The sequence below is a fragment of the Ursus arctos genome, unplaced genomic scaffold, assembly GCF_023065955.2.
Source record: "Ursus arctos isolate Adak ecotype North America unplaced genomic scaffold, UrsArc2.0 scaffold_1, whole genome shotgun sequence".
NCBI lineage: Eukaryota > Metazoa > Chordata > Mammalia > Carnivora > Ursidae > Ursus > Ursus arctos.
Genome location: NW_026622763.1, coordinates 107,814,059 through 107,817,443, shown reverse-complemented (window position 1 = coordinate 107,817,443; position 3,385 = coordinate 107,814,059). Strand labels below are relative to the sequence as shown.

Sequence of the window (3,385 nt, the reverse complement as noted above, 5' to 3'; positions counted from 1 at the left end):
AATGAAAGCCACAATGATATGTGGCTGTCTACCCACCAGAATGACTAAAATTGATATGATAGACAACATGGCTTGTTTGTGATGATTGTGCAGCAACAGGAACTCTGAGGCACTATATTTGGGAACAAAGATTGCTGTAACATATTTGGAAAACTTGAGTTTGCCAAAAAAATGAACAATTCCACTCCTGAGAATGCCCAAAGGAATTAATTCACAGCAATAAATGAATAAACAAATCAATAAATGTATTTCATAATAGCATTATTTTGAAAGACAATAACTGGAAACAGCCCAAGTGTTCATCAACAGTAAGATGGATAAATTAAGGTGTCTTCATTTAATGAAATTTATATAGTAATGAAATTTAAAGAACTGCTATGATATACCATCACAAGGATTAACCTCACAGAGAGAATATTAGCACACAAAAAAAAAGCAAAAGAAGAAAAATTGTGTGGTTCTATTCATAGGAAGTTCACATCAGGCAAAATTAGAAAACTAATCTGGTGTGTTAGAGGGAGGATAGGTGTTAACCTCGCAGGGCAATGAGTAGAAGGAGGCAGGGGTATTGTAGAAACTGGGTAGGTTTCTTTCTTGACTTGGGTAGTGGTGATCTCCCTGAGTGCATATGATTTGATATATTTTCTGTAGATGCATAGAAATTATATGTTTATACTTCATGTCTCCCATTCTGTGACTAGGAAGGTGGATGTCACAGCTGGAGCTCTGGGTCATCTTTCCTAGTAACAGTGTCTTCCATGCCCTCGGTGTCATGAAGCAGAGCCCAAGGGAGCTCCTTCCCCTGAATGAAACCAATGCATTTGTCTCAGACCACCAACCTGGCTCCTCTGTGAGAGAGGCCCTACCGTCAGACCCGAACCGCTCCAGCCAAGCCTATTCCTAATGACACCAAACCCACCATGGGGAATGCCTTGGCCATGTATTACGTTATTATTTTAAACAGATCTCTCTGGCAATGGTATTGAAGATGGCAGCCCATTTATGAGAGGTAAATGCTCATGTCTGGCCAACAGGAGAGAGCAAGGCCCCGCATCTGGAGGACAGGAGGGTGGAGGTACTGTGTTTACAGACATTTTTTCCTTCCAAGTTTGATGAAGGTGCACAAACATCTGACTTCTCTCCCACTGAATCTCATGGATGGCCCAGAGAACCGTGATGAGTCATAGGCAGAAGACTCACCCCTGCCTTGATGCCCAGTGATGGCTCTGCCTAGTCTTCATGTGATTCAAGTCATTGCTCCTTCTCTGAACATTTAGAGTTTTGGGTGAAGAACATCCTTATTTGTGTATGCATTTCCCACTTAGTAAGCATCTGGTCCATTAAATGCTTTCAAGCAACATTGATTGAAAGAGTAAATGAATGAGTTTCTTAACATATTCAGTTCCATCTGGAAGTGAAAGAGGTTTGAGGGGGTCCTCACAGTTCAGTGTCTCTCTGAGGCCTCCATCCAGCCTGCAGAACACATTGTCTGCCTCCAGCACATCCTTCACATGGTTGTGTGTTTCTGGCCCAGCCTCCACAGGGCCTTCTTCACATCCTTGTTTCGCAGACTGTAGATGAGGGGATTGAGCATTGGGATGACCAGCGTGTAGAAGATAGAGACCACCTTGCCCTGCTCCATGGACTCAATTGCTCCTGGCTGGGCATACATGACAAAGACAGTCCCCATAAAGAGAGTCACTGCAGCCATGTGGGAGCCACAGGTGGAGAAGACCTTGCGTCTCCCAGTTACTGAGTGCATCCTCAGGATGGTCACTGTGATGTAGCCATAGGAGACAAGGACCACAAATGTCACACCCACAATGATGAGCCCACAGATGCCAAACAAGAGAAGTTCATTGATGGCTGTGTTGCCACAGGCAAGCTGGAGCAGGGGGGGAACATCGCAGAAGAAATGGTTGATGTGGTTGGAGCTGCAGAATGGGAGGTGGAATGTGAAGCTTGTCTGCACAACAGAGTTGAGGCAGCCTCCACAGTAGGTGCCTAGAACCAGGCGAATGCAGGCAGAATGGCACATGGTGATGGGGTAGCACAAGGGGCTGCAGATGGCCATGAAGCGGTCATAGGCCATGACACCCAGGAGGAGCCCTTCAGTGGTGACCAGTAGGGAGAAAAAGAATAACTGGGTGACACAGCCTGCAAAGGTGATGACCTTGGATGGGGAGAAAAAGTTGGCCAGGGCATTGGGGGCTATGACAGATGAGTAGCACAGATCCAGGAAGGAGAGGTTCTTGAGGAAGAAGTACATTGGGGAGTGCAGGTGGGCATCCAGGGTGATAACCATGATCATGGTGACGTTCCCCAGCACAGTCACCATGTACAGGGCCAGGAACACAGCAAAGAGCAGGGCCTGGGTCTCCAGGCCACCCTCAAATCCCTCCAGCACAAAATCTTGAAAGTAGACCGTGGAGAGGTTTCCATTTCTGTGGGGTGGCATGAGCCTCAGTCCTCACCAGGAGAATTACAGCTCCAATATTGGCAGAATAAGTAGGTCAAGCTAAACTTCCTGCTGAAGACTGTTTGTTAAGAAAAGATAATCTACAACAAAAACTAAATCCAATTCAAGGTATAAGAGAGTTAATGATTTAGTAAAGAATTACTAAACAAAATTCAAGATAAACACAGAGGCCCAGGGATTTCATTACTGAGAGCTTCTTTTTCCCTTGAGACATAAGCCAATTTTGAAGAGGAAGTCTGAGAGGCCAGGTGGCTAAGCAGTGAGGGTTTTTTTATGTCTTATAAAGCTAATGCTGACAGTGGTTGGTTACTAGGAACCAGGCAGATGCACCATAAGAGTGAGTTAAATAAGGACTGGGTAGGCAGCTCAGCTTCTGACCATTTCAATCACTGAAGTTGTATTAAGATGCGATCTGAGTGCTAGTGTCTCTGACACCTTGCAAAAATAAATATATCTCAAGAGGAAGACACATTATGCTATACCTCAGTGTTATCCACAAAAGTTTTATGTATATACTGCCAGGCACACAATTCAAAAATTGAGGAGTTCCTGCAATATGAATTAAAATAACAAAAAATAGGAAAACCCAAAGAGGTTGCAGATTTTGGAGTTAACACACACACAACTAATGAATCATTGAACATTATATCAAAAACTAGTAATATACTATATGTTGGCTAATTGAATTTAAATTTAAAGGACAAAAGATGAGACTAAGAATTTAGCAGAAATGGTGATGGGTAGTAAGGAGGGCATGTATTGCACGGTTAACTGGGTGTTGTACACAACTAATGAATCATCGAACTTTACATCAAAAACCAGGGATGTACTGTATGGTGAATAACATAATAAAAAATATTATTATAAAAAAAATTTTAGCAGAAATGTGTAAGTAATACAGAGAAT

At 43.2% G+C, this 3,385-nt stretch overlaps 1 protein-coding gene across 1 annotated transcript; it reads right to left on the bottom strand.

Annotated features, from left to right (window-relative positions):
- Positions 1-1,507: 1,507 nt before the first annotated feature.
- On the bottom strand, positions 1,508-2,458 carry LOC113248467 (olfactory receptor 12-like). Its single transcript, XM_026489927.2, has one exon. The coding sequence runs from the start codon at positions 2,456-2,458 to the stop codon at positions 1,508-1,510; it is 951 nt and encodes a 316-aa protein (XP_026345712.1).
- Between the last annotated feature and the right edge of the window lie 927 nt (positions 2,459-3,385).

Excerpts from the sequence above, each read along its gene's own strand:
- LOC113248467 (XM_026489927.2), bottom strand. The coding sequence starts at position 2,458 with ATGCCACCCCACAGAAATGGAAACCTCTCCACGGTCTACTTTCAAGAT.